General features: G+C 48.7%; 1 protein-coding gene across 4 annotated transcripts; it reads left to right on the top strand.

Moving 5' to 3' along the window:
- Positions 1–348: 348 nt before the first annotated feature.
- LOC140917591 (mitochondrial fission factor) lies at positions 349–27,060 on the top strand. Of its 4 annotated transcripts, none has more exons than XM_073360734.2 (8): positions 368–424; positions 14,410–14,438; positions 14,855–15,082; positions 16,847–17,010; positions 18,999–19,084; positions 21,244–21,399; positions 23,779–23,857; positions 24,403–27,060. In XM_073360734.2, the coding sequence occupies exons 2-8, from the start codon at positions 14,429–14,431 to the stop codon at positions 24,532–24,534; spliced, it is 855 nt and encodes a 284-aa protein (XP_073216835.1). In that variant the 5' UTR covers positions 368–424; positions 14,410–14,428; the 3' UTR covers positions 24,535–27,060. The 4 variants fall into 4 exon arrangements, with proteins under 4 accessions (XP_073216837.1, XP_073216835.1, XP_073216836.1 ...); XM_073360735.2 differs by having other exon boundaries at positions 14,407–14,438; XM_073360736.2 differs by lacking the exon at positions 14,410–14,438 and having other exon boundaries at positions 349–424.
- Positions 27,061–27,464: the final 404 nt, after the last annotated feature.

The following is a 27,464-nucleotide window of genomic DNA, read 5'->3' as shown; positions in this document are numbered from 1 at the left end:
CCCTGACAGGTTGAAGTCATTAGTGTTTGTAAAATGCTTGGAGGTCCTCAGAAGCAAAGTCATGTAGAAAAGCAAAGCGTCACACAGCCACTAAGAGTTAGCTGTTTGCCATGTCAGGGATTAGTGCTGGATGAAACGCTCCAGCCAGGAGGCTTGAGGGAAAATGCCGAACATATTGTGTGCGTAACAAGGTAAGTGGATTTCTAACTCCCACAGACAAGAAGACAGGTGCTAATTAGCCACCTGCCATGTCTCATTAACCGGTCCTTCTGTCTCTTTAAAAGAGTGAAAGACAGCTGTATCATTCAGCCAATCCCACAGCTTTTCTGGAGCCTAAACTGCCAAAATGGGAGGGATCAGGACTTCTGGGGTTGACATCACCGTCCAGCTGATTGCAAGGGACCGGAAGAAGAGTTGTTTACAGGTTAGTAAGTTTCATTAATAAACTGGAAATAACACAAGAATACCATGAAGCTAATCAGCTGAAAGGGGAACAAAGTTGGCTAGAGCAAAGGGGGATGGTGGGTTTGTGGCTTTAGAGAGGGTGCACAACATAGCAAAGTTTTAGTTTCCTTTCTGGAGCAATTCACTCTGGACTTGCCTGGGCTAACTACGTGAACGATTCCAGCTTCTCTCTCTTCCTAGCTGTGGCCTGACAAAGACATCAGGCTCCTGGCTTAGCTTTCTTGACTTTACTTTTATTCTTTTTTAGTTTGTTTGGTTTGTTTAATTAAAATTTAATTTGCAAAATGTCCATTTTTCACTCATGTTGACTTGGAAGTGAAAACGATATTTTCTTTTCCAAAATATTGTTTTTAAAGAGCTCATGCTAAAATAAAAACAGATCACACTTTTTCCCTTTTAATCTGCATCACCCAAAGTTCTCCTTGAAAAAAGATTTTGGGAAGAACAAAAATAATTGCAGAATTTGTACAAAGGGGTTTACAGCTGTTGTCATGTACAAAGGGACAGTAAGAAATCGTAGAATGAGAAGTTTACATCTGCATGTACCATACCCTGCTGAAGCTTGACCTGATAGAAGGCTGTTCAGAGTTCCATAAAAATTATTGTTGTATTTTTAAAAAAAACTCAGAAAACCAAGGTTAAGAATATCAGGTATGTATGCCTGTGACTTGCAGGGAGAAGTGTGTTTACAGAGCTTCCCTATGTTCCAGGGACAGGATCAGGACTGGGGAGGAATGATTGTTTATCTTGGGGCAGGGGTGATTGGCTGCCTCGTAAGGCGAACTGGAAACAAATCTCTCTCCTGACGAGTTCTGCCTCTTGATTTCGGCATAAGCCTGGTGCAGTTTACCTTGGGCTGTTTCCCTCCCAGCTAGGGCTTCGTTGTTGTTTTCTGTAGGGAAAATTAAATGAGTTCTGTTTTTGGAAGTGCGGGTTTCCCCTCTGATTTGTATTAGGCTGGCATATGTAATCACACACACACTGAAGAGTATGTGATACATATACCAGCCTAACAGGGCAAAGCCAGCCCTCCTGTTCCTCATGGCTGGAGCTCAGCTCTTGCTGCTTGTGATATTACAAGGCCCCCTCTTGTGGATGTCAGTAGAGCTCATTCTCTACTCTGCCTCCCCTGCTATCGCTGTATGTGTTGCTCGCCTCCTCGCACATGGAGCCCACCTGCTTTTCCTTCCTTGGCCCGATGCCATGCTGCAAGCCAGGCTGCTCCCAGAAGCCTTTGGCACTAAGGGCAGAGCTTGATTCATTAAGCAGGACAATGCACTTGTTTCCGATAACACCTCTGCTACTTGAGGTGTCCTGGAGTGCTTTCTGCAGGGACGGGTTACCTGTGGGAATGCAGTCACTGTGCAAGCAAACATAGCAGTCGCTGGATCAAATTCCAATCTGGTGTAGGCAGATGTCAGGAAAGTTACTTCTACCCCCGCTGGCTCAGAACGTGGCCTGTTAAGCAATCCATAATAGCTCCTACCCAACTGCCACAGCTCATGGAGGGTTTAATGAGACTGAGCACAAAACGCTGGTCATCCTTTACTCTCTGTGTGAAGCACATGACACCTTCCCAGTACTGGGAGCCCGAAGTGATCTCAATTTTTTTTAACATCTGATCCAAAGAATGGATCTGTTAGCAATGCACTGTCCCCTTGCCAGTGCCTAATAAGGTCAGTGTTTGGATCAAAGCTCTGTGTGTGTGTGTGGGATCTGAAATGCTCCTCAGCACTTCCTGTCCCCCAGCTCTGCCAATGCACCTCTAGCCTAAATCTGCAGTCAGTGCCTCCTGCCATCCCCCTACTAGGCACTCACAGCTCCATTCATGCATCTCAGCCCTCCCTGCCATTCCGGTCCCACCCACCCACTCGCTCTGCCTATCCATCTCAGTCCCAAACCTTCAGCACCTCTGGTTCATCCCTGGGCTCTCCATGCAGCTCTGCCAGTGCCCCTTCACCCTTGCTCTGCAGCACCCTACATTCCAGCAATGGGTGTTGCCTAGTGTTCCGGTCCTCTCTTTACAGTAAGATTGACAAAACTGAGGCCAACGAAGTCACTTCCATGTGTGACTTGAACAGGATTAGACCTTATGTCTTCAGAGGAGAAGGGCAGATATTCCACAGGGTCCTTAATGCACATTTAAACCCCCATCCAGCACTTGTGGGGTCACAGTACCTGGTGAAGCTTTTCATGGAATAAGGGCAGGTGGTTCCCTCCAGACAAGGGGCTCCTGAGTGCCCCCCTCAGGAAGGGTTGGCTGAGTCAGAAACTTTCTCTGACTTTTGATGCTTAAAATGCAGAGAATCAGCCCAAAAGCCACTCCTGTTCTGCTGATGTGATGGGCTCGTTCTGCGGCTGCAAATAAAGCCCTGAAGAAAGGTGATTGTGTGGTGTTTGGTTTTTTTTGTTTGTTTTTTGTGTAGTTTTTATTTTATTTTTTTTTAAAGAAGGAAATCCATCTGCTTGAGCCCTTCATTCTCATGTATTTTGACAGCTGAATTTTTAGTCTTATTAGTCTGACTCTCCTTGGGGCCTACGTCCTCATTCCCCTCTGGTCCCTGAGCTCTTTAAAAGCTGTGATATTTCCATTGGTGATTAGAAAACGAATAGATCTTCCACTGTGCAGGAATTGAGCATGGCTTCTTTTAATGTCGAGTTTTCTAATGACCCACATTGCTTTATAACACAGCAAAAACCTGAAGGAAAAGACCATAGATTGCATACACTACAATTGTGACCAGTGAGCTAGGGGTCTGGAGAAAGGGCCTCTCTGTGAGGGTTCATTGACTCTGGCATTTACTTTGTCTCTTGGTCTACCAGGGCCTAGATCAGGGGTGGGCAAACTTTTTGGCCTGAGGGCCATATTTGAGTGGGGAAATGGCATCCAGAGCCATGAATGTAGGACTGGGGCAGGGGGTTGGGGTGCGGGTGTGGTGTGCAGGAAGGGGCTCAGGGCAAGGATTTGGGGTATGGGGTGTACCAGGGACTCACGGCAGGGGGTTGGGGGGCAGGAGGGCTGTGGGGTGTGGCAGGGGGCTCAGGGCAGGGGGCTGGAGAGCGGAGGGGTTCACGGTTTGGGCTTCGGCATGGTGCTGCTTATCTTGAGCCACTCCAGGGTGGCAGTGGCATGCAGCGGGGCTAAGGCAGTCTCCCTGCCGGCTCTGGCTCACTCCTGGAAGTGGCTGGCACGATGTCCCTGCGGCCCCTAGGGGATGGAAGGGCAGAGGACTCCGTGTGCTGCCCTTGCCTGCGGGTACCTCCCCCGAAGCTCCCATTGGATGTGGTTTCCTGTTCCTGGCCAACAGGAGCTGCGGGGGACGGTGCCTGCAGGCAAGGGCAGCACGCTGAGCCTCTGTGCCCCCTCTCCCTCAGGGGCCACGGGGACGTGGTGCCAGCCGCTTCCGGGAGTGGTGCGGGGCCAGGGCAGGCAGGGAGCCTGCCTTGGCCCCGCAGCACCACGGGGTTGGTAATCCTGCGGGCCAGATCCAAAGCCCTGATGGACCAGATCCGGCCTGTGTGGGCTGTAGTTCGCCCACCCCTGGCCTAGATCTACTGATCTCCAAGGCTCGCTGCAAGATACTTCTATTTTTTCAGGATTTGGGGGGCTGGGATGGAAGAGAGGACAGAGCTAGTTTAAGGATGTGCTCTGCAGACCGTTCTGGGATAGCAGTGTGGGGTACATGCTGTTAAAGCTTGTAACAGGTTTTTTAGAAGTGCCTGTCACTGCTTTAGCATCTGCATTCAGGCCCTGATTCAATACCGCAGATAAAAAGCGGTTTAGTGGACTGGGACTCCTAAAATGTGGCTTCTATTCCTGTCTCTGCCACTAGTTTGCTGGATTATCCTGGGCATGTCACTTCCCCTCGCCATGCCTCAGTTCCCCCCTCCCCCATCTTGCGTAATATTGTAAGGTCTTTGATACAGTGACTCTCTCTTGGCCTTTGTTAGGCCAACAAGGATCGTTTATCTGTTCTGACCTCCGGCATAACAATCTGTGAATGGACTTAATCATATGCATAAAGTTCAGCAACTGCTTTTCTGGAGTGCCCTGATGCCACTATGTAAATCCATGGAATGCCCACACTATGTGCAGGTCTGGTCATCCCATATCAAAAAAGATATTAGAATTGGAAAAGGTACAGAGAAGGGCAACAAAAATGATTAGGCACATTAGGAACAGCTTCCACAGGGAGAGATTAAAAGGATTGGGTCTTCTCAGCTTGGAAAAGAGACGACTAAGGTGGGAGGGGGGAATATGACAGAGTCTATAAAATCATCAACGGGGTGAAGAAAATAAATAAGGAAGTGTTTACCCCGTAACACAAGAACCAGGGGTCACCCAATGACACTAATAGGCAGCAGGTTTAAAACAAACGTAAGGAAGTATTTCTTCACCCAACACACAGTCAACCTGTGGAACTTGTTGCCAGGGGTTGCTGTGAAGGCCAAAAGTATAACTGGGTTCAAAAAAGAATTGGCTCAGTTCATGGAGGATAGGGCCATCAATGACTGTTAGCCAAGATGGTCAGGGACATCATCCCAGGCTCTGGGTCTCCTTAGCCTCTGACTACCAGAAGCTGGGATTGGATGACTGGGGATGGATCACTCAATGGCCTGTTCTGTTCATTCCCTCTGGGACACCTGGCATTGGCCACTGTCGGAAGACAGGATACTGGGCTAGCTGGACCTTTGGTCTGACCCATATGGCCATTCTTATGTTCTCTTGTTCTTCTAATGGGGCTTCAAGGAACAACTCAGTTGAGGATGCCATTGAACTGACACTTGTCGGGAGAAGCCCCCACTTTGACACTGTGGAACAGACCTGGGGGAACGCAGCTCTCTTGAGCGTACACTTGAAAGCAGGAGATTCTAGCAGTTGATGTCAGATAAGTTTCTATTTTTTTTATTTAAGTAAAGATTTGACTTGATTTAATGAAGAGAGAACTGACTGACTGAGGCAGGTGGCAAAGGGAGACTGCTGATCATGATGGAAATGGGTTGCTTCGCAGTCACCTGGTCCTTCCACCCCACCCTCTCCTTTCTTTCACCTGCTGTGCTTTCTCATAACCCTGGTTGTGAGCTCTGGGGCAGGGATTGCTTGTTATACTATTTGTACAGCACCTACTGCAAAGAAACCCTGATTCTTGATTTTTGGGGCGGGAGGGGGCCTCCAAGTGCAACTGTAGTGCAAATAATAAAAACTTGCCCTCTGATGGCTTTGAAAGTCTCCTGCGATAGATTCTTTGGGCCAGATCTCTGGGCCTGGTTGAGCTGTGCTCAGTGCAGAACCTTGAGTGACGGTCAGGGTGGGGAGTGGCTCTAAGGTCTCTGTTAGCTCTGTTGAGCCTCAGCCCTGGGGGCTGAATCAGCCACCAGTATGACTTAGAGCAGCATGAGGGCGGCTCTGCATGAAGCCATTTAGTCTCCTCTGCCAGCTGAGAATGGATGCAGCGCATTGTACTCTGGCTCCATGCTATCCCAGCCCACCCAGGGTGTCCCCTATGTTTGCAAAGGAATGGGGCACATAGACCTGGCTACGGGGTTTTACAGCACCCTGGGATTCCCCTGACATCAGGGCAATCCCCAATGACCCTGTGCTCTTTGGACCATCCAAGTGGCACAAAGGCCCTGGGCGTATGGGCCAGGATATGGCCCTTTTCCCCTATGCAGCAGGCTGTCGAGAGCAACTGCCTGGCTGATATATTTTTCCAGTTAGATTTAATGACCCTCTAGACACATTTTTAAAGTGATCAGCCCCTGAAGCCGGATGATAACTATTTGAAACTCCCATGCCTGGCTCAGCAGAGCCCCTTTACTCAGCCGTAGGGGACCATGCATCCCTCCTATCTGAGGCCAGCCTTGGGCCGAGCAAACTCTCAGGAACATCTTCAGAGCCAAGCCTCTGGACTCTCTGATTGTGCTACCTGCATGTTGGTTTTGGGGGCTGTCTGCCCAGCCTGTGAGGGCAAAGGGATCGGAGGGGACTGTCACAAGGAGAAGTTGGCATCTCTGCAGGGTGGTGCAGTGCCATCCATTGCCCGACACCTCTGTGGGTGTCAGGACAGGGTGGGGAGGAGCTTGTGTATCTAGATCCCACACAGAGCCGAAGGCTTTGGTGCCGTGGTGGATTCAGAAGGCAAGTGAATGGGTGACTGGGCAGAAAATCAGGGCAATGCTACTAAAAATAGACTGGGGGCATACTGCCATCAACAAGGCTGGGCCCCAGTGTGTTCACTTGTGTTCCTGAAGCTTCCTCCTCTGACCTCATCTCCCTTTTGGTGCCTCCGCTCCCCTTGCCATCCTTCGGGTGGTTCTTTTCCTCTCTGAGGTTCTGAGCCCCTCGGCGCCCCTGCTGGGCTCCCTGGGGAACCGCAGCCATTGCTACGGAAATCCTGATCCAGCAGGGGACCGGCTAGTGGGGACAGGGTGTGTGGTGGGAGGTGTGGAGTGGGAGGTAGCCAGGATGACTGAGAAGAGGGATTGGTCTGAGATGTGGCTCTGATTGGATTCTGTCTCATCCCTCCCCCCACCACCCCGCGATGGAAATAGCCTAGCTGCTGGCCTGCTTCTCAGTCCTTCCCTCTCCCTGCTGCCGCCGAACCTATAAAGAGAACAAAAACTGGGGGAGGCTTTTGAGCCAAGCCGTGCTGCATGTTTTCTTCCCAGCTAAAATCCTCTTTGGCCATTAATGCCTTCTCTGACACCAGGCTCTGATGCAGTGCTTTACATCCAAAAAGCTTAACAAAGAGGGGGCAGTGTCATTATCCCCATATTACAGAGGGGAAACTGAGGCACAGAACGGGGAAGTGACTTGCTGAAGGCCACTCAGGCAGAGCTGGGAAATAGACCCCAGTTCTCCTGAGTCCCAACCCAGTGCTCTATCAGCTTAGCTATGCTGCCTCCCCTGTGGCTGTGTGAGCTGGGGAGCCCACATAATCTTTGTGCTTCCCCTCCACTCCCACCCTGGAGAGAGCTGACTGCACCACAAACATGAATGAATTTGGTGTGATCTCCCTGGTGCAGATGGGGGAATGGAGGTGTGGGGAGACTGACATATCCAAGGTCGCTCAGCAAGTCAGCGGCAGAGCTGGGAGTGGAACTCGGGTGCTTTTCTCCCCAGCATTTATTCTCCCCCTCTTGCAGCCCCATGGAGAGCACCTCTCTCTGCTTGACTTCCTGCTGCACCCAGCCAGTGTGGCTTGTTCTGTGAGGTTTCTAGCTTCAAAAGAGCAGCTGCTGGGGGGGGGGGGGGGCGGGGGGTGGGGGCCTGTGGCTAGAGCCCCAGTACCCATCTGATGATGATGATTTTCTCTAGGGAAAAAGAATTGAGCTGTTTAAAATAAATCCACAGCAAAACTCTCTTGGCTGGAGAAATATGTTTCTTGAATCCTTCCTGGGTTGGTCTTCATACACTCCTTTACCAGAACTGCTCCCCTCCTGCTTTTCATTCTTTTTTTTTTTTTGTTACTTTTTGGGGCAGGGCCCATAGATTGATTGTTTTTTTTTTTCCTCTATTGTTTATTTAATAAGCATATTGGTCACAAAGTTCCTAGGGACAACCCACATTCATCACCCCATCGTGCAAGGCACTGTACAGACACGCTAGTAAAGCTCCCATGTACATTTACAATGTTCCAGCCACCCAAGCCAGACCCTGCATGCACCTCCTGGATCCCTGGGGTTTTCCCCACTTACCCCAGCACTTGCCCCTTCCCCATGTCTAGTCCAGATCCTCTTGTCACATTGGGCACTGCTCTTCAACCAGCGGCTGGCTGCAGAGTGGTGCAAAGTCCCTGTCACATTGTGCTCTGTGGCAGAGGCCTTTAGGCCAGCCTGCCATGGAGACTTTGTGAAAGGACAACTATCTTAACAGGATAACCATGTGGTGTAACAGCAGTTTGGACGTTGCTTGAGTTCTGTTGACTAGTAGCTTCTCCCCTGTGCTTTCTCGGCACACTGGGTGCCTACCGAGTGGGTGATTGACAGTGGTGGCCCTACTGCTTTTTAAAGCCCTGGTTGTATTCCCTGGCTACTTTTGGGATCATCTCCTTGACATTTGTCCTAACAAGCATCTCCACTGAGACTCAACCCACCTGTTAGGAAGTTCACCATTGCACACCTTCAATCTTCATAGAGGATTGTGCTTTTGTCTGGGTGCCTTGGAACACATGGAATTTACTCTCCCACCCACCAAAGCCTTCCCTCTAGCTCAGGCATTCTCAAATTTCATTGCACCACGACCCCCTTCTGACAACAAAAATTACTACACGGCCCCGGGAGCGGGGACCAAAGCCTAAGCCCTGCCGCCCTGGGCAGGGGGGCCAAAGCTGAAGCTTAAGGGCTTCAGCCCCAGGCAGGGGGCCTATAATCTGGGCTCAGGCTTTGGCCCTGGGCCCCAGGGAGTCTAACACCAGCCCTGGCAACACCATTAAAACAGAGTCATGATCCACTTTGGGGTCCTCACCCATAGTTTGAAAAATGCTGCCTAGCTCCTCTCGCTCGTAGCTTTTTAAACAGTAAAACTGCTACACCTATGGGGTATGTCTACACTACGAAATGAGGTCGAATTTATAGAAGTCGGTTTTGTAGAAAGCGTTTTTATACAGTCAATTGTGTGTGTCCCCACACAAACGCTCTAAGTGCATGTAATTGGCGGAGTGTGTCCACAGTACTGAGGCAACCATCAACTTCCGGAGCGTTGTGCTGTGGTTAGCTATCCCACAGTTCCTACTGTCTCCGCTGCCCATTTGAATTCTGGGTAGAAATCCCAGTGCCTGATGGGGCTAAAACATTGTCACAGGTGGTTCTGGGTACATATCATCAGGCCCCCCCCCCCTTCCCTCCCTCCCTCCCTCCGTGAAAGCAGGGGCAGACAATCGTTTTGCGCCTTTTTTCTTTAGTTACCTGTGCAGACGCCATACCACAGCAAACATGGAGCCCACTCAGCTAACCGTCACTGTATGTCTCCTGGGTGCTGGCAGACACGGTACTGCATTTTGGCAGCAGACAGTGCAGTATGACTGGTAGCAGTCGTCAATGTAGTCCAAGGTGCTCTTTTAACCAACCTCGATGAGGTCAGGGGCGTATGGGCAAACATGGGAGTGATTCAGCCAGGTCATTTCCCTTTTAAGTTTCGTCTCATGGCGATTCAGTCCTACCGGCAGTGCACTGTCTTTTAATCTGCAGCCAGCAGAAGACGATGGCCAGCAGTCATACTGCACCGTCTTCTGCCGAGCACCCAGGAGATGACGATGGCTAGCAGTCGTACTGCACAGTCTGCTGCCAGCAAGATCTATAAAGATAGATGAAGTGGCTCAAAATAAGAAATAGACCAGGTTTGTTTTGTATTCTTTTTCTCCTCCCTCCCTCCATGAAATCAACGGCCTGCTAAACCCAGTTTTGAGTTCTATCCTTGAGGGGGCCATTCTGTTTCTCGCAAAGCCACCCCCTTTGTTGATTTTAATTTCCTGTAAGCCATGTTGTCAGTCGCCCCTCCCTCCGTCAGGGCAACAGCAGACAATCGTTCCGCGCCTTTTTTCTGTGCAGACGCCATACCACGGCAAGCATGGAGCCCGCTCAGATCACTTTGGCAATTAGGAGCACATTAAACACCACCCGAATTATCCAGCAGTATATGCAGCACCAGAACCTGGAAAAGCGAAACCAGGCAAGTAGGCAACGTCAGCACTGTGATGAGAGTGATGAGGACATGGACACAGACTTCTCTCAAAGCAGGGGCCCTGGCAATGTGGGCATCATGGTGCTAATGGTTCATGTGGTGGATCGCCGATTCTGGGCTTGGGGAAACAAGCACAGACTGGTGGGACCGCATATTGTTGCAGGTCTGGGACAATTCCCAGTGGCTGCGAAACTTTAACATGTGTAAGGGCACTTTCATGGAACTTTGACTTGCTTTCCCCTGCCCTGAGGTGCAAGAATACCAAGATGAGAGCAGCCCTCACAGTTGAGAAGCGAGTGGCAATAGCCCTGTGGAAGCTTGCAACGCCAGACAGCTACCGGTCAGTCGGGAATCAATTTGGAGTAGGCAAATCTACTGTGGGGACTGCTGTAATGCAAGTAACCAATGCAATCAAAGATCTGCTGATATCAAGGGTAGTGACCCTGGGAAATGTGCAGGTCCTAGTGGATGGCTTTGTTGCAATGGGATTCCCTAACTGTGGTGGGGCCATAGACGGAACCCATATCCCTATCTTGGCACCGGAGCACCAAGCCGGTGAGTACACAAACCCTAAGGGGTACTTTTCAATAGTGCTGCAAGCACTGGTGGATCACAAGGGACGTTTCATTAACATCAACGTGGGATGGCCGGGAAAGGTACATGACGCTCACATCTTCAGGAACTCTGGTCTGCTTCAAAAGCTGCAGGAAGGGACTTTATTCCCAGACCAGAAAATAACCGTTGGGGATGTTGAAATGCCTATAGTTATCCTTGGGGACCCAGCCTACCCCTTAATGCCATGGCTCATGAAGCCATACACAGGCAGCCTGGACGGTAGTCAGGAGCTGCTCAACTACAGGCTGAGCAAGTGCAGAATGGTGGTAGAATGTGCATTTAAAAGCACGCTGGCGGAGTTTACTGATGCAGTTAGACCTCAGCGAAACCAATATTCCCACTGTTATTACTGCTTGCTGTGCGCTCCACAATATCTGTGAGCGTAAGGGGGAGACATTTATGGCGGGCTGGGAGGTTGAGGCAAATCGCCTGGCTGCTGGTTACGCGCAGGCAGACACCAGGGTGGTTAGAAGAGCACAGGAGGGCGCGGTGAGCATCAGAGAAGCTTTGAAAACCAGTTTCATGACCGGCCAGGCTACGGTGTGAAAGTTCTGTTTGTTTCTCCTTCATGGAAACCCCCCTCCCCTTGGTTCACTCTACTTCCCTGTAAGCTAACCACCCTCCCCTCCTCCCTTCGATCACCGCTTGCAGAGGCAATAAAGTCATTGTTGCTTCACATTCATCACACATATAGGGGGATAACTGCCAAGGTAGCCCAGGAGGGGTGGTGGAAGAGAGAAGCACCAGGAGGGGTGGTGGAGGTGGGAAGGACAAGGCCACACAGCACTTTAAAACTTATTGAATGCCAGCCTTCTGTTGCTTGGGCAATCCTCTGGGGCAGAGTGGCTGGGTGGCCAGGAGGCCCCCCCCCCCCCGTGTTCTTGGGCGTCTGGGTGAGGAGGCTATGGAACTTGGAGGAGGGCGGTTGGTTACACAGGTGCTGTAGCAGCAGTCTGTGCTCCTGCTGCCTTTCCTGCAGCTCAACCATATGCTGGAGCATATGAGTTTGATCCTCCAGCAGCCTCAGCATTGAATCCTGCCTCCTCTCATCACGCTGCCTTCAGCTTCAGCCCTCTCTTCAGCCTGTCACCACTCCTCCCGGTCGTTTTGTGTTTTCCTGCACTCTGACACTGTCTGCCTCCACACATTCGTCTGTGCTCTGTCAGTGTGGGACGACAGCATGAGCTCAGAACATTTCATTGCGAGTGCGTTTTTTTTCGCCTCCTAATCTTCGTTAGCCTCTGGGAAGGAGAAGATTCTGTGATCCTTGAAACACATGCAGCTGGTGGAAGGGGGGGAAAAAAGGGACAGTGGTATTTAAAAAGACACATTTTATAGAACAATGGGTACACTCTTTCACGGTAAACCTTGCTGTTAACATTACATACACAACACATGTGCTTTCGTTCCAAGGTCGCATTTTGCCTCCCCCCACCACGTGGCTAGCCCCTCACCCGTCCCCATGGCTAACAGCAGGGAACATTTCTGTTCAGCCACAGTCAAACAGCCCAGCAGGAATGGGCACCTCTGAGTGTCCCCTGAAGAAAAGCACCCTATTTCAACCAGGTGACCATGAATGATATCACTCTCCTGAGGATAACACAGCGAGATAAAGAACGGATGTTGTTTGAACGCCAGGAAACGTACACTGCAATGCTTTGTTCTACAATGATTCCCGAGTACGTGCTACTGGCTTGGAGTGGTAAAGTGTCCTACCATGGTGGATGGAATAAGGCTTCCCTCCCCAGAAACCTTTTGCAAAGTCTTTGGGAGTACATCCAGGAAAGCCGCGAATGCCAGGGCAAATTAATCCTTAAACATGCTTGCTTTTAAACCATGTATAGTATTTTAAAAGGTACATTCACCAGAGGTCCCTTCTCCACCTGGCGGGTCCGGGAGGCAGCCCTGGGTGGGTTTCGGGGGTACTGGCTCCAGGTCCAGGGTGAGAAACAGTTTCTGACTGTCAGGAAAACCGGTTTCTCTGCTTGCTTGCTGTGAGCTATCTACAACCTCCTCCTCATCATCATCCTCTTCCTCATCCCCAAAACCTGCTTCCGTGTTGCCTCCATCTCCATTGAAGGAGTCAAACAACACGGCTGGGGTAATGGTGGCTGAAGCCCCTAAAATGGCAAGCAGCTCATCATAGAAGCGGTATGTTTGGGGCTCTGACCCGGAGCGGCCGTTTGCCTCTCTGGTTTTTTGGTAGGCTTGCCTCAGCTCTTTAAGTTTCCCACGGCACTGCTTCCAGTCCCTGTTGTGGCCTCTGTCCTTCATCCCCTGGAGATTTTGACAAATGTTTTGGCATTTCAAAAATGAACGTAGTTCTGATAGCACGGATTCCTCTCCCCATACAGCGATCAGATCCCGTTCCTCCCGCTCAGTCCATGCTGGAGCTCTTTTGCGATTCTGGGACTCCATCATGGTCACTATTGCTGATGAGCTCTGCATGGTCACCTGCAGCTTGCCACGCTGGCCAAACAGGAAATTGAAATTCAAAAGTTCGCGGGCCTCTTCCTGTCTGCCTGGCCAGTGCATCTGAGTTGAGAGCGCTGTCCAGAGCGGTCACAATGGAGCACTCTGGGATAGCTCCCGGAGGCCAATACAGTCTAATTATGTCCACAGTACCCCAAATTCAACCCCGGCAAGGCCGATTTCAGCGCTAATCCCCTTCGGGGGTGGAGTAAAGAAATTGATTTTTAAGAGCCCTTTAAGTCGGGGAAAAAAAGGGCTTCGTCATGTGGACGGGTGCAGGGTTAAATAGATTTTAACGCTGCTAAATTCAACCTCAACTCCTAGTGTAGACCAAGGCTATGTTTGCTGTGTACTGAAACATTAAGTTTTGAAAAGCCCCTCTTGATTTATGAGGAGAGGCTGAGGGAACTGGGGTTATTTAGTCTGCAGAGAAAAGTGAGGGGGGGATTTGATAGCAGCCTTCAACTACCTGAAGGGGGGTTCCAAAGAGGATGGCGCTCAGCTGTCCTCAGCAGTAGCAGATGACAGAACAAGGAGCAATGGTCTCAAGTTGCAGTGGGGGAGGTCAAGGTTGGATACTCAAGGGGAACTGCTTCACTAAGAGGGTGGTGAAGTACTGGGATGGATTACCTAGGGAGGTGGTATCTCCATCCTTGGAGGTTTTCAAGTCCTGGCTTGACAAAGCCCTGGCTGATATGATTCAGTTGGGGTTGGTGCTGCCTGGAGCAGGGGGTTGGACTAGATGACCTCCTGAGGTCCCTTCCAACCCTAATCTTCTATGATTCTCTGAGACTGTGACCATTTTCTTCTTAAAGGTACACTAGGGCTGCTCAGAAAACAAGCCTTTTTCTTGCAGAAAATTGCTCTGAAAATGGCAGCGGGGAATTAATTTTTGTTGAAATTTCCCAGAGGAAAATTTCAGCTTTTTCCCTGAAAGAAAATAAACGTTTCTCTGTTTTTTGACAAAGACTTGAAATTTTGTGTGGCCAGAACACTCTTTTCATATGAAAAAAATAAAATAAAATTCTGAGTTGAATTGAAAACCCAGTTTTCCCTCAAAAATACAAACAAAACCTTTTTGGTGGAAAAATTTTGCCTGGCTGTACCATGTATACTGTGCTCTTTCCTATGGACAATTTACTACTTTCTTGCTCATTGCCATCTACTTTCAGCAGTAAGGAATGCTCTTTGCATATGGAGAAATGTGAGTATGAACATGGTTTTCCCCTCCGACAGGAATTTTCCATTTTTAATCATTATCAGAATCTTTTTGTCTCCTCCCACCAGCTAATTCTTAGGGTGTGCCATTGTTTGGTTTTTAAAACAGTGTCTGGTTTTTTCTATTGATTACCTCTGCCATTGGCCTGCTGGGTGACCTTGGGCAACTCACTGCACTGCTCTGTGCCTCAGTTTCCCCAGTATCACCCCCCATTTCACAGATGGGCGCCCTTGTAAAATACTTTGAGGTCTGCCCATGAAAGGCCCTGTATGAGAGTTAGGGATTATTATTACATTTGCATCTTAAATTGTGCCCACCATGGCAGGATGTGAGAGGGTTTGGTGTTGATAACTTTCTTTCAGTGCTGTGTTGGCTTTTTTTTTTATTGTGTGACCTCACAGGCTGCCAAAGTAAGGCTGGGAATAAAATGATGATGTGGCCGTTTCGGGGCCTGGAGGTGAACCGAGCCCCATGCGACGTGAGCTTCATGGAGGCCATCAATCAGCGCATGCAGGTGCCCAGCAGGCTGCAGGTGGTGCAAGAGTCCAACCCACTGGGAAAGGAGAGAGAAGCTGAGGAGCTTCGTCCTTCCTTCCGGATGCACATCCCTGATAGGCTGTCGCTGGCAGGTGATGGAATGGGCCGGCTCTGACTGGACATGGACTAGCACAGAGGATCAAATGCAATGGACTCTGTGTAGCATCCCCCATTGGCCGATCCCAACACACTTTGCACTGAGAGTGGGGACCGAGGGTTTGTTTGGGAGAATTGCATCGGCGGCTGCCGTGTGAGAGGCGAGAAGGGGGAAAAGCAGGGGCTGGAGTGGCGAAGAGGCAAAAGATCTCTGTCTTCCTGTAGCATGAGGGAGGTGTGGGGAGGAGTATTAGAATGATGTGGGAAGTGATGATCATCACACCCTAGTAAAGGTGCCAAAGCGCCCGATGGCAGGGAGGGAATGGGCTCCAGAGAGATGAGGGAGGAGAGGTTACACTTTCCAAGCGTGGAGAGAAGATGCAGAGTGAAGAGGCAGGAGAAGGTAGCTGTGCAGTATGGCGGTGTAGCTGGAGCAGCGTGAGTCTATGGAGAGCTTTGAAAGCCATGTGGGAAATTGTGGATTTAGGTCTGGAAGTGGGTATGAAGCCAGAGATGGTGATGGAGGCGGGAGTAATGCAGCTTTCTGGGGCAGCAGAGCAGTCCTGCTGCTGCATTCTGGGCCCTAGACAGCAAGGAGCCAAGAGAGACTAAATTAGCCAAGAGGAAGTGCCAGAGATATGAGTGAGGGTTAAAGCCAGGCCACGGTGAGGCTGGTTCTGGCAGTGCTTGTGGAGCTGGTGACAGGCAGGCTTCCAGATGTGGGAGCAACAGCGTTTAGGATCCAGAATTGCTCTGATTGTGCAGCCTCAGGGGCAGAGGGCTTGAGGTGGGTGTTGTTCAGCCAAGGTTAATGAGTGTGCGTGCGCTCATCAGAGAGGGATAGGGTGGAGGAGGGAAAGATCTAAGATCCTCTTGGTGCCACTCAAGCTGGCTAATATCTTGAAGTCCCTGCTTGGGGGAGGTGGAGCTACAATCTGCATTATCCAGATCTCCCCCCCCCCCCTTGGTAGAGTCTCCTCCTTGGGATGCCAGGTAAACAAGGACTCAGGGCCCCTACTCTTTGAACACCAACGCCCAAACTGCAGTGTACTAGCCTCTTCTCTGTGCCTTGAGAGTAAGGCTGGCTTATCCTCAGCACAGCTGGTGGTGTGTGTCCAAGGAATGCTTTCTTTCTTTTTTTTTTTTTTTTTAGAGACTTGGAGGTAAAACTCTGATTCCTTCTCTGGAGCCTGGCTTTTGGGGAGATTGAACATGCTGACTAGTAGCCAACTGCTGCCGTCAGTGCCAGATGGCTCTACTTGTTTTCATGGGCCTTAGAGGCTAAATAGGGGCACGGTTAGACTCTGCCTGAAGCAGTGAATGTCTTAGAGGAGTTTTGTCATCATTCTCCATTCAGTTTCCGGTCCATGTGGGTGTAAGAATTCCGGCATGGGATTTCCATGTGCCTGTGGGTGAGTAGTTTGAAGCCTGCCCCACTTTCAGCTAAGGGGAAGAGTGCTCCAGTGATTGCTGGAGGGAGGGAGGTGGGGAGGAAATCCTGAAATGGATTTCTATGGGAAAACCTGGAACAGGCACCGGATAAAGACTGCAGACAATGACTGTCAAAGCTGCAGGGGTGTGGGTGGTTTTGGTTTTGGGTTTTTTTTGTGTGTTTTTCTGGAGGGGTATTGTATTGGTAGCCATAGAAACACAGGGATTTCGACATCACTTCCACCCCCAGCCCCCAGTCTGAACACGATGCTGTTATGTTCTGGGACATAGGCAAATGTTTCTAACTGCCCGCTCTTTCCTCTCTGTAGAGATGATGGATGATAGTCGAAGGCCTCTCCTGTTGGACCAGCTAAGGCAGCACCCCTCTATTGTGCATATGCCTCAGGACCCTTCCACCCAGCCTACAGGATTTGGGGAGCTCCTGTTTCTGGACACCACGACCCAGTCAGGCACCCAGAAACGCAAGCGATCGGTACTGTATCTGGAACAGACTTGGGCACGTGTAACAAGGCAGTCTCCCAGAGGAAAAATTCCTGGGATAGTGAAATTGTCCCCAGTGTCGTCTTCCTTCTGCATCCCATAGCCCACCTGATAGTGCCCCGTACCTGTGACGAAGTCCTGATTTAAGTGACAAGACAGACAATGTGTAAAAGGAGAGCTCCCACCTCTGCAGAATAGCTCAATAGGATGACTCATGTCGCAGTCTACTCTTCTGAACTCTGGTTCTGTCCAGAACAAGAGATCTTTGGAGGGGTTCTCTCTGAATTAATTTTTGCCCCACCACTAATGTCCACTGCTGTTATCTCCTCTGGGCAGAATGTGTTCTGGTGCCACTTTGTTTCATGTGGTGTGTCCAGTGCTTAATTTGTAATGAAAGAGGTGCCAGGGCTCAAGCAATTTTTTTTTTTTTTTTACAGTCCTAATGGATGCAGCAAGCCCAGAGGTGCCAGAGCTACGAACTGCCAAACCTAGTGGTGCTGGGGCTCAGCCTTGGCACAAATTAAGCACTAGGTGTGTCCCAAATATAGGCCAGCTGGGTGGTGGGATCCCTTTTCAACCCTTCTACTGTGTCAAACAGGAAAAGAAGTTTAGTTTTATCAGTACTTGGGGTCAAAACAGTGTTCAATAATCCAGAGACAAATTTTTACTCTAACGCAAAACTAATCTAGAAGAAAGAAGCTGTCTTTCGTTCTCCAACGATTACAGGTAGAAACTTGCATCTTTAGTCATCCAGACATTCCAACCAGGCCTTCTCTAAGGCACCTTCACCCCCTGGAGCGTTACAGGAGTGCTAAGATATGTAGAGCTTAATTTCTCTCTCTTCAGAGCTCACTCATTAATCTAAATGCCAGCTCCAACTTTTCTGGCTCCAGTCAGGTCCTGGCTGTGAACTGAAACCAAGGGAAATGCTTCCACAGCCAGCTGTGAAAGGAAGCTACCAAATTTCATGTAGCTCTACTGTGGGTGATAAGGGAATGCTGCTGCTGGGAAGGGATGACACTGCATGGGATGGTCACATATGCACTTCAGGCTCAAGTTCAAGGTTGTTCCATAAAACTCGATGATAGTGGAAATATTTCCAAGAAAGGTTGGCTCACTGGGCCTTCTCCTGCTCCTATGGAATGGCAAAACTCATCTGTTTCCGCCCGCCCCCCCTTGTATATTTTAAGTCTCCTCATATGCTATGGCAGGAGGCTAGCCTATGATCAAACCAAGGCATAAACAGGTCAGTCTAGCTTTGCTGTCTGAGCCAAATGAAATGCAAGAGAATAAACAAACTTCAAACAAGGTTGTATACAAATTCTTTCAGCTTCAATAAGGGGTTTCATTCGAATATGACGTTTGCATTGAGACACTGTCCTTTTTATGTATTCTCGTGGAGCAAGGCTGATCATGGGCAAGGCTGGTGTGGAGATGCGTTCTGGCATATGCTGTTCCGGGATCTAAACACAATATGTCACATTAATGCCTTTATGGCCTGAATGCTTGTATAATTATGACATAATATATTATGTGTCGCACTGTATAAGAAGCGGGCTAAGATAACTACTGTGTAGGCCAGGAGGCTATTGCATAAATAGGTTATTGTGCTACCCCAGTGGCAGAGTATGAATTTGAAATTGTTGCCACGGTCCTTACTCAAGGCAAAACTCCCATTGATGCCAGTGGGTCTTTACTGGAGTGAAGACCATGGGATCAGGCCCACGTGGCTGTGAAAGCACATTCGTTTACTGTGCTAAAACCCACTTGGCACTGCAGTTTCACAGTAGATATGGTGGGGCTGCAATAGAGCTGTAGCAGTTCTAATGAATTACTGGGGTTGTTGCCCTCCGCTGCCTCCTACCCCTGGCTGACGATGGCAGAGCATAGGGGATGCTGTGGGATCATTGAAGGGTTGAATGAGGGGAATGACTCGCAGAGTCAGTACTAATACTCTGGTTTGTGTGTGCGTTCTAACAGACCCACCATGGCAGACTGCGGAAGGAGAGAACTCTAAGCGAGACCCCCCAGACTGCCTTGCGTTGCACGAACCAGAAGCCTGACCGGTGAGAACTGCCAGGGGTTAATTCCCAGGCTGAATGCTCAGCCTCTCTTATTGTGTTCAGAAGGCCCATTGGCCCAGCAGAACTCTCACGCTATGGAAGGCATGATCCCCCCCATCGATCTAAGGGTATTGACAGGCAGCGGCATGGAAGGAAGGGACCAAGCCCATATTGGCAAGTTCCAGTAAAATGCTCTTATTTAAATGATGTCCCAGCATCAGATGATCCATCCTCTCGTGTGTGATCCTCCGTACGAGGAGCTCTCGGCTCACTGAGGGCTCAAGGCCTTGTCAGCCCTTGGCCTGACTATCCTGCTGAAAGGTGTGGCTGATGCCTGGTCAGCCTTGACCAGCTCAGGCTGGACAGGCCGTGTTTCTCAGAGCCATGTTGATCTCCCTCCTTGATCTTTAACAGCACGCTGGCCTTCTCTCGGACCGTCCATCTTTGAAGGCTGGAGCCCTTCACCAGCAATACGTTAAGATTCTGAACACCTTCCTGAGCTAGGCGTCACCTCTGTTTTACTGAGGCACAGAGAGGTTGCCCCAGTGTTACACTAGCACATCCGTAGCAGAGCCAAGGATAGAACTTGAGCCTGCTGACTCCTGGAAACACAGTCCTCCTTTCCCTTTTACTAATGCTATGAAGACTGACTTTGCCAAGGGCTGGCAGGGCATGGTATGCAAGGATGGCTGTCCCTTAGTTTTTCCTAATATCTAATCTAAATCTCCTGTGCTGATTACTTCTTGTCCTATCTTCAGTGGACCAGGGAGAACAATTGATCACTGTCCTCTTTATAACAGCCCTTAACATATTTGAAGAGTGTTAGCAGGTTTCCCCTCAGCCTTCTAGTCTCAAAATTAAACATGCCCAGTTGGTCAGGTTTTCTAAACCTTTGATCATTTTTGTTGCTCTCCTCTGGACTCTCTCTCTCTCTCTCTCCAGTTTTCCCATATCTTTTTGAAAGCGTGATGCCTAAAACTGGACACAATACTCCAGCTGAGGCCTCAGGGCTGAGGAGCATGGGATAATGACTTTGCCGGTCTCATACGATACTTCTGCTAATACCCCCCCAGCCCTCCCCGAGCATGGTATTAAGCCTTTTTTGCAGCTGCGTCACGTTCTTGGCTCCTAGTCAGTCTGTGATTCACTATCCCCCCTAGATCCTTTTCAGCAGTACTACTGCCTAGCAAGTTATAACCCATTTTGTAGTTGGGAAGGAAAAAATAAAATGCACAAGTGAAGCATTGCACTTGTCTCTATTGAATTTTATCTTGTCGAATTCAGACCAATTGTCCAATTTGTCCAGGGCATTTTGAATTCTAATCCTGTCCTCCAAAGAGCTTGCAATCCCTCACACATAGTGTTATAACATCTGCAGATAAGCACATTCTTCACTTCATTATCCAAGTAATTAATGAAATATTAAATCGTGCCAGACCCCCTGATGGACCCCACTCGATCCTCTCCCAGTTTGACAGCAAACCATTGATTACTACTCTGAGTATGATCTTTCAACCAGTTGAGCATCCTCTTTATAGTTGTTTCACCTAGACCCCATTTTGCTAGTTTACTTATGAGAATGTCATGTGGGACTGTCCCAAGCCTTTGTAAAATCCAGATCTATCACATCTACTGCTCTGCCACCTCCAGTTCACTAGGGCAGTAACCCCATCAAAGAAGGAAATTAGGTTGGTTTGGCATTTGTTCTTGACAGATCCATGTTGGTCATTGCTTATTACCCTATTGTGTTCTAGGTGCTTACAAACTGATTAATAATTTAGTTCAGTATCTTTCCAAGTATCGAAGTTAGGCTGATTGGTCTATAATTTCCTGGGTCCTCTTTGTTCCCCTCTTAAAACAAACAAACAAACCAGACAGGTACTATGTTTGCCCTTCTCCAGCCCTCTGGGACCTCACCTGTCTTCCATGAGTCCTTGATTGTTAGTTTTAGCTAATTTAAGTATCCATTCCATGATGCCTGGGTGTAAGTGAGATGGTACAATTGCTAACTACGTTCCACTGTAAGGCTTGGCGCAATCATAAGGATACTGAGAACAACCCAATCCTGGGTCCCCTGGTGCACCAGTGTAAATGGAGGGGGAGGGGAACTGCCGCCCAGCCCAGAAGGTAATAACCGGAGTGATTCTGTATATGCCCTGCAGGCCAGACACAAGCCCACTGCCCAGCCCCCCATTCCCTGCATTTCTTCAGAATGGCAGGATCTACTCCCTGCAGAACATCTTCCAGATGGTGTACTTCCTGGGTCACCTACTCTTCCACCGTGTTAAGAAGTCTGCCCGAGACCGAGCTCAGCCGAGGTGACTATCTGGCTTGCTTCAGGCCTGCATCTGCACAACTGTGTGTAGGTGCTGTCGCTTTTCACATTCCTCAAAGACACAACGTGGCATGAAGCAGAGATGCGCTTTTTAACCCTCGGGGGCAGCGCAGCAGGAGAGGAGCTGTTCAGAATATTCTCTTTGGGGGGACTTTCGTGCTCTTTGCTGCTTTATACCCCTAATTGCTAGCCTATGATGACTGGGTGAGGGGAAACTAGCTGTGCAGTCAGCCTGGACTATCTGAAACTCTTCTGGCCATCTGCCTCTGCTAACATCAATAATTCCCTTGACTGTCCCAAATTATCTGTCTCCTGTGACATTCTCGTGACTCAGGCTATTGCCTTAATGTTACACGAGTGCTCGGGTTCTGCATTAACACTACCTAGTTGGTTTTATTGAATGGGTTTGGAGCGGTAAACGGAGTCAAAATCCAGAGCTATTTGGTAACAGATTCCATGATCTTGAGCCTCTGACGTGAGTTTCTGATCCAGCAGCTCTCCTCTCTACAGAGTTTATAAGCTTTGTAGGCTCCCAACACCAGTGGCTATAACTCAGTCATCCTTCAATTACCTTTCAGGATCCTATTACGCTGAGCTATGCAGCCCCTGGAATTTACACATCTGTGTTCTCAGCACGCTAGGACCTCCGTAATCAAATGATTTTGAGGAAGGACAGGGGAAACGGAAGTTATATTGTGTAGACACAAAGTGACATTCACACATTTAAAGCTGCTTGACTAACGTTCTTCAAACCTGGCTTGTTTTTGGAGGTCTGTTTTCTCTACAAAACAAGCTTAGTTTGAAACTGAGTTTTGGCTATTTTTTTTTTTCTCCTAGCCAAATGTGCCATTTCTGATAGGTGAAAAGTTTATTTTCACACAGAGTAAAAAATGACGACTGATTGTGCTCCAACGTTCATAACCAGAAACAAGCCTTTGGTAAATCTACCACTAGATGACATTCTTGAAAGTTGCATCACTGGAAAAAGGGGGTTAGAATTAAAGATAATTTTCAGTCTAGACCATAATGGGCACTACCCAGGCCTGGCATGATTTTTTTTTTCAATTAAAAATTGTGGGTTGTTTCAGTTGTTAATATTTTATGTCTCTGGTGACAGAAACACTGCTGCATCACAATTATTTATTTTTACTTTTGTCATTGTATTAGAGTTATATGAAGATATAATATTGATCAGCATCCATTTCCTTAAACCTCATCTTACTGTCTTGGATTGTGGTGGTTTCCCCAGAGCAAACTTTGCAAAATAATTCAAATCCACAGAGATCTCCCATCTGTCTTATATGTACACATTTTGGGCCAGAGCCTCTCAGACAGTGTAAATTGGGAGCATTGAAGTCAGTGGAATGACATCTGAGGCTGGCCCGTATTTTACAATTACAACGAAATCTGTTTGGAGCACTGTGTTAGAAAAGTTGACTCTGAAAATGGCAGCTCCCTTTTACCCAGCCTGTCCTCTCGAGTCCTATCTGCTGACTTTCCTGAGACAAAGCTATTACTCCCAGCAGCCCTGCAGAATCAATGCGGCTATGGGAGAGCAAGGTGGAGCTTTTTCTGTCTCACACATGGGCAGGTCTGTCACTAGTGCTGATGGTGGGATCTTTGCTACTGGTGATGTAAGAAGCAGACAGACAAAAAAAACCCCACCATTCATGTTCTGTTCGGGTTTTTTTTTTTTTTTTTAAGGCCTCATGTAGAATTTCTCCTAAGGTCCTTTGCCTAGTGAAGTGACCCTGCTGGAGATCATGCACAGTAACTAGACAACCCTTCTTTTAACAGATCCATGGCTCATGCACTGGGACAGACACTCACCACTCGATTTTTAATGGAAAAAAATAGCAGCTTTATACATTATGGGGCAGATCTTCTGCTGGTGTAAATCAGCATGGCTCCATAGATTTCAATGGAGCTATGCCAGCTGAGGCCTTGGCCCTAATTTGTGTTTTAATGACTCTGTGTGTGGCAAACTGCCAAATGGTAAATATCACGTTCTCTATGCTCCATATGTTGGGATTCTAACAATATAGACACAGCTGTATAACACTACCCATTGCAGCATGTGCTGTATATTTTGCAATGATGGTAACTGAGGGCTGCATGTTGTTAGGGTTTAAGTGGCTGTGGTGTGGTTAAAAAGACATGCTACACAATAACATCTGGTGGGTTTTTTTTTTTTTTTGTTCATCCCTCCCCTCCCCCCCCAGATTTTCCCCATCCAACAGGTGTGCTTTTTGTGTGGGTAACCCTTCCCTCACCTCCTCCTGGCTGTATACATGAGCTGATGTGATTGCATCTCTTGATCTCTGTTTGCACATTTGCATCTCTTTGTTTTCCTTCTTCCTAGCTCCCAGGACGCAGGGCCAGCCTCAGAAAGCTCCCTGGAGGAGATTGGCGTGACTGACATCATAGCAATGAGGAAACAGGTGAGAAAGAGAGGAGATGTTTTGCAACTGGACTCTGTGAAAGCTGCTTAAGGGATAATCAGAGCAGGTACCGCCAGTACCAGTAGTGGGCTCCTCCACAGCTAGCATTCTTACATTGATCCAAGCCTCCCCTCTTATTGGGGTGCCCGCAAGGGCAGTGTATCTGTGGGCTCCTCTCGCAACCAGTGCTCCTATACTCAGAGCTGGCTGTAGGGATTTTACTGTCCTAAGGCAACTGGGAAAGTGCTTGACCCTGGCAGACTTCAGTCACTGACACTAAATGATGCTCTGCTGGACCCTAACATTTTGCTTCCTTAAGCAACTGCCTGCTGTGTCTATGTGGTCCAGATGACGATCCTCTTCACACCAGGACAGTCTCTCCTGCTGGGAGAGGTAGATCTGGAGTAGCTGTGAGCTCCCACCCTCGCACTGGGTGCTGTTGTGCCAACCCTACAGAGACACCTGCTGGTAGAAGCTAGGGGCAGCGGCATATACACCCTCATTTGCTGCATAACTTGTAACTGACCTGGCTGCTTTTTCTGCAGTTGAACAAGATCTCTGGGAGGCTGTGGACTCTGGAGGAGCAATGTACTGGCTGGCGTCAGAAGGAGCTTCTGGTCTACTCTGTGCTAGTCTCTGCATGTCTCATCAACACCTGGCTTTGGCTAAGGAGATAAAGAGCCCTACCCATCCCAGGAGAGAGACAGCCTCTGTGTGTGTATGTGTGAATCCTTACTAGAGCACTTATGAACAGTAAACTCAGTGTGCTTCTTAAAGTGACTGGCCCACTTCTCCTAGTGTAGATTCCCTGTGGATTTGAGCCCTTTGGCCGCTGTTGGAGTGAAGATGAACAGACTGGGATGTACCTGCAATGCTGGAGGAAATGTGTGTGTGTGGGGGGGGGGGGTGAAGGTGAGGAGTAAGAAATGCAGGGCTGGGTTCTCTTGCCCATGCAGCCAGGGAAGCATTTGGGAGGGTTGGAGAAGGCTTGCTTATAAACAATGAATTTTGGTCTGTGTCCTGCAGCTATGCTGCTTTGGGCTGTGGCTTTACCAGATTGCTACTGCTCTATAAATATAACTATGGTGTGGTAAGCTGGCTTCGGTTAGTACCTGGATGGGAAGCCTCCAGGGGTATCCCAGACACTCCGAGAAGTAGTGTTGGTCGTTCAGTAGGTGGTCCTCTATTTCCTCTGCATCTGCACTGAACCAGCACCCCAGCCCTCTATCAGGGGATGCTAGGCTGCTATTGATGCCATCTTTTGGAGGAGAGACAAAACTGACGTTCTGGGCACCTGTGGCCATCAGAAATTCCACTGCATTTTGGATATGGTCAGCCCTGGTCTCTTGACCAAATTCCAGCCGGATAACTAAACATTGACTCCTTAAGATTCCCCTGTAGTTTTATTTAGGCCCTTCTACATCTCCTGCCCTAAATTCGTGTTGAGTGGCTGTGCACTTTTAAATGGTTACTATATCTCATCACAGGGAAGGCTGCATTTTTTTTTTTATGTGGCGGGTGAAGCAATCCATATTTATTTAGCTTGTAAGGCACATTGGTATCCTTAAGACTGCCAGGGGATCTGTAAGATCGCTATCAGTGTTCAGGTATTGTCTAGGAGCCTGGACGATGACTTTGGTATTTGGATGTAAAGGGGGGATAAATGGGATCTCCTGCTCAGAGCATATCCGCTGGATAATAGAATGGTTTATCAACTCTTGTAGCACTCCTGGAATGCACGGGGCTACAGGTTTGGGCTGGGGTAGAAAAGGATTGTTCTGTGCTACAGTAACTGGTGTGGAGCTGTTGTCAGTATGACCTACTGAGCAACTGAAGTGGCCCTAAGATGCTGACAAGGACCATTCTTGGCTCATTATTGGCTAAAAAACTGCCATGTGATGAATCTGGAAACTGTTGCCATCCACCTTCTTGGATCTCCGCAATCTTCTGTTTTGGAAAGATGGTAACCATTCAGCTCACGTACACAAATCACTTGCTTAGCTCACTTGCAGCCCACTATGGTTTTTGCAGAGGCATCTAACTTCACCCCTCATTTTGAATGCTGATTGTGTGCAGTAATATTTATATAGCACCAACACACTAAGCACCTTACAGACCTGTCGGAAAGTGGGCCCAGAGGACTTGCAATCTAAATACACAAGGTGCAAATCCAAGAAATGGGATGGATGGTACGTAGCAGGAAACAATGCAACTGAATGGTGCATTTTAGTGTGTGCGCTTGTATAGTATAATTTCACAGCCATTCATGGCTGTAATGGGGACACTTCCAGTTAGTTCTGATGTATGCATCATTACATACACCCAGAGTTTGGGCCAGATTTTTAGCCCTGTTGTAAGCAGGCTTCTCTTATTCCATCTATAAATAAACACAGATGCAATTTAGGTAATTTTAGATGTCATTTAAACTGCCACATAGACTTGCATTGTACCAACTAACCAGGCCTATAAATCAGATACTTGGGCACCTAAATAATCGACCCATAAATAATTGTGGGTGCAAACTGTGCTTCGGGACTGAGCTGAGGAGAACATCAAGATTTATTACAGCGGAAGCTGAAATCTGCTGATTGTTCAGCTGTCTCATCATGAAATGATGGGGAGTGCCTGGGGTGGGATGGCTAACTGCCTACAGGTGCTTCCTTCATCTCAAGGTTAAGGAACAGGCATGAGGGAGTATGGCAGGGATCTTGTAGTGCTTCTGCCTGGGTTATTCTGGGGTGATTGGATTTTAGTCTGCAGGGCTGTCACGCCAGCTTCTCTCATTCCTTTTTGGGAAGGGCCCTACCCATTCCAACGGGATCAGATGGGCCTGCTCTTCTCACTGTATCACTCCAGTCCCATGTAATGTCAAAAAAGAATCTGCTATGATTTTGCCAGCTCTTGTGGTGGCCCCTGCTCCTGAGAAGAGATGTTTGCGGTAGGAAGCTGTGCTTTCCAATCCAGGCTAGAGACTGATCCTGTGGGGCATCCAGTGCCCTCACCCTCCTTGAAATCATTTGGAGCAGGAGTCGCTCAGCAACTTGCAGGATCAGGCCTGTTGTGTCTGCTCAGAGGGCAATTGGTGAGTAGCCACCAGAGGTGAAATATGGGTTTATTTTGTATAAGGCAAATGTCCTGCTGATCATATGTGTGTGTGATATTTCCAGATTTATACAATCAATAAAATGCATTTTTAAACAAAAGCATTGGCATGTGCTAGCAGCCTCTTGGCTAATGGTGCTATAACCCCCCACAACTCCGAACCCTGCGACTGCAAGATTCCCAGGTGACTAGTGCTTCCCTGCTCCCACCCAGTAGCTTGCTACTAAGTATTGGAGCAGAGAGGCCATGAAACCTGAAGCTACCTCAGGGACACGCCAGGGCCCTGACTGGAGGAACACAGGGACCACTGATTGGCCAGGGCTTCCTATTTAAACCTGAAGAGAGGTACAGGGAAGTATCCGCATAACTAGCGTGACCAGACATCCTGCTATTAGAGGCTTTGTCTTTTATATGTGCAACTATTGCCGCCCCCCCCCCCCCCCCGAAAAAAGTGTCCCGATTTTTCACACTTGCTATCTGGTCACTCTCTGCACAATTAGGCTCT

Source organism: Lepidochelys kempii, chromosome 9 (genome assembly GCF_965140285.1).
Source record: "Lepidochelys kempii isolate rLepKem1 chromosome 9, rLepKem1.hap1, whole genome shotgun sequence".
Classification (NCBI taxonomy): domain Eukaryota; kingdom Metazoa; phylum Chordata; order Testudines; family Cheloniidae; genus Lepidochelys; species Lepidochelys kempii.
This window is presented reverse-complemented; position numbering and strand designations above follow the sequence as displayed.